The sequence below is a fragment of the Phalaenopsis equestris genome, unplaced genomic scaffold (genome assembly GCF_001263595.1).
Source record: "Phalaenopsis equestris unplaced genomic scaffold, ASM126359v1 Scaffold000600, whole genome shotgun sequence".
NCBI lineage: Eukaryota > Viridiplantae > Streptophyta > Magnoliopsida > Asparagales > Orchidaceae > Phalaenopsis > Phalaenopsis equestris.
The window spans coordinates 850,726-853,817 of record NW_018165040.1 but is presented as its reverse complement, the minus strand read 5'-3'; the positions used below and the strand labels follow the sequence as shown (position 1 = coordinate 853,817).

The 3,092-nt window shown below is 33.1% G+C and overlaps 1 protein-coding gene across 4 annotated transcripts in view; it reads left to right on the top strand.

Annotated features, from left to right (window-relative positions):
• Nucleotides 1–3,092, top strand: part of LOC110029671 (homeobox-DDT domain protein RLT2-like) — a 67,933-nt gene that overhangs the window by 45,319 nt on the left and 19,522 nt on the right. For all 4 annotated transcript variants that reach the window (XM_020732074.1, XM_020732075.1, XM_020732073.1 and 1 more), the window contains 2 exons: nucleotides 2,181–2,333; nucleotides 2,431–2,574. In XM_020732074.1, the coding sequence (XP_020587733.1) occupies nucleotides 2,181–2,333; nucleotides 2,431–2,574 (297 nt within the window). The remainder of the gene's footprint in view (nucleotides 1–2,180; nucleotides 2,334–2,430; nucleotides 2,575–3,092) is intronic.

The following is a 3,092-nucleotide window of genomic DNA, read 5'->3' as shown; positions in this document are numbered from 1 at the left end:
GGCGTGGTTGATGGTGCCGTCGGCGCTTTAGTTCAATTCTGCACATTTTGGTACTTTTCGCTCCAAATTCGCTCTTTTTTGCATTTTTTTGCTCCAATGACCCTAATTCATAATTCCTGCAACAAAACATAAAAAATACCTTTCTTTAAAGTGTAATATCATCAAAAACAGTATAAAATAGGTATGAAAATCTCAACATATTTTCCTCTGGTCACATATGCCTTCCATTTCTTTTCTAATGCATGTATACATGCTTGTTGGTTTTAATATAAAAAAAAAAGAATATTTCTCTAACTTTATTTTTGAGTGTTGAACTTGCAATGAAACCTGCAATGTTCAATCGTTTTAATGGCAAATGCATATAGACGTTGCACCATTTATCAATGTATCTAGCCCACAACAGTTGTTCTCCGCACAAGCCAACTTTCAATCTAAACATCTATTGCATGAAAGTAAAATTAGCACATATATTTTTCGGAATTGCCCAAAGTATACTAACCATCCAAAATGTCCATATGACCAAAAGTCTGATACTGTTACCTCCCAATTGATCCAAAGTGCTTGACGAGACGCTACACCATTCTGCCTTGCCCAAGCTGTAGGGTCGTAAGACCCATACTTAAAAGCTCATTCCAAATTCAGGGAAATAACTTAAGCCGGCGTGATTGGGCCCAACAAACAAAAGATAAACATACGGCCTCCTTGCCTATAAGGCAAGATGGTAAGACCTTTTGTGTCGGCTCTAATATTAGAGTCATAACTCCTATATTCAGGTATGCTGAAAACCCATGTTGTAAGTCTCATCCTTTTGGTCAACTTGTAAATAGAGTAACAAGCCTCAATATGTTATTTCAAATTTTAAATAAAAAATTAGGGTGTAATCAATTATGAGGCTAAAATTGGGCCTAAGAACCATATTTAGCTTAGAGTGCCTTCCCTGGAAGGTTAATTAATAATGGAGTATTATGCTCGTAGGATTTTTTGATCTTAGATCTAAGTAAACTTTGGTCCTAATATCAAAGGAAATATAGTTAAATCAAATTTAATCTACGTCATGGAAGTGAATTAATTTAAAGAAGGTATTGGTATTTTTCTTTAGCAATTTTTGCAGCATCTCGACCAATCCAAATTTGAATATTCAGAAAGGGGTGTTTCATTGCTGGGCTATGACATTAGGTGTGCCATGTTGGTTATATGAAATTTGGCTATGTTATAGCATAGGATTTTAGCTGGCATGCTTCAGTTTATCATCTTAAATCTGATAGGTTCAACTCAATACCCGGTTTATCATGAGCATGAACTCTATGGATCATGGTTCTAATTATCCCTTTTTATGAGTGTGCCTATTGCGTTGCCTTGCTTGTGAATGTACATTGTTATTGGATGCTATAGTGTTAATTCTGGAACTTTCTATTTTTTGACAACGTGCCTCTCTTCTTCTTTCATATGCATATTTGTCTTCTTTGATGATACATGAAGTACACGTACTTCTGTAGGTTGCCATATCTGACCATTCATTCATGTATAACGCTGTTGGAAATACCTTTTTTTTTTATCTTTGAAATCTGTTTTCCTTTGGACACATTTTGGTCGCTTCTAAGATGACTTGGTCATTTGCTCACATATATTTGTCCTAGATGAATTGATCCTAAGTTTGTTAGACTTCATGTTCTGATACATTTTAGCGGTATTAACATACAACCCAATTTTTATGTATTTGCACATCTAACTCCTATACTTAACTTTTTACATTTATACCACACAAATCTTTTATTTCACATCAAATATATTTTCATTTTAATTTTTACAAAGTGAAATTCACCTTTTCAGCATACATAAGGTGTATGTAAAAATTGAAGTTTAGGTGTTAGATATGTAAATACATAGGAATTGACTGGTATGTATGTAAATACATAGGCTCTCTGTTTTAGGCACATCTTGTCCCTATTTTTCAAGATTTGTTTGTACTATTTTTTTATGGTTATAGTTGGTACAATTGCTTCATTTTTAATGATGTCATTGATCGTGATAAGCCATCTTTGATGATTTTCCTATGAAATCCTGACATATTACACCTTGCTCAACATCCCTTTTGATCAAGTTGAAATAATGTGACACAATTCCTGTCACTATGGTTTCAAAAGTTCCTTTGAAAGTATCTATATTTTATTCTCATTCAGGATTCGAGATTGTTGGGAGAGATACATGTTGCTGTGTTGAAGTACATTATTAGAGATCTCGAGGATTCCAAAAATACTCATGCGTGTGCACCATGCTTTAGCGAAGATAAGTTTGATAACCCAGAAAGTACAAATTCGAAAATTGTTGATGGGGTCTGTTACTTAAAACATGTCAAGTGATTCATAATATTTTGCCTACACAATTTAAGTGTGTAATCGTACATATTGTATTCATGTTTCCTTGCAACAGGTCCATGAATGGGGTTTTGATATACACTTCTGGAAGAACAAATTAAATTTTTTAACATGGCCTGAAATATTACGCCAGCTTGCTCTATCAGCTGGATTTGGAACTAAATTGAAGGCCAGCTATCCAAATTGCTATGGTGACAAGGTTTTTTTGTTATATCTCTAAATTTTCTGTGCTCAATGTTTTTGTATCCTTGAAACTGCTGCCTTGTACTTGGATTGTAGGCATTTTGTGAATATGTAGCTATTTTTGCCTCTTTTTTGTTGTTACTGCAGTCTTTTGTTTAAGACCACAATAATTTGCCATACTAACTTTTCCCTTTCAATTATTTCACTTTTGTATGCGTGTAAAATTTTTGTAAGGGAACTTAGGGATATGATTTTCTTAAAACACTTCATAGATTGGCATTTTTTTGAAGAATGTAGTAAAAGGATGTGAATTTTGAATAACTTTCTTCTCAATGAATACATAGATAATTCACCTATAAATAGGCGTGTACAAGAGATAAAATGAGGAAAGAAATCTTCCTACAATTAAGTAATTCCTATAATTATGGAATAAACATAAATACCTATAATTAAGAATTACTCTTTTTATACTATGACTAAATATAGCAAGTACTAAATAGAATTAAAGTAAATAATAATGAGCGTAATTCCACA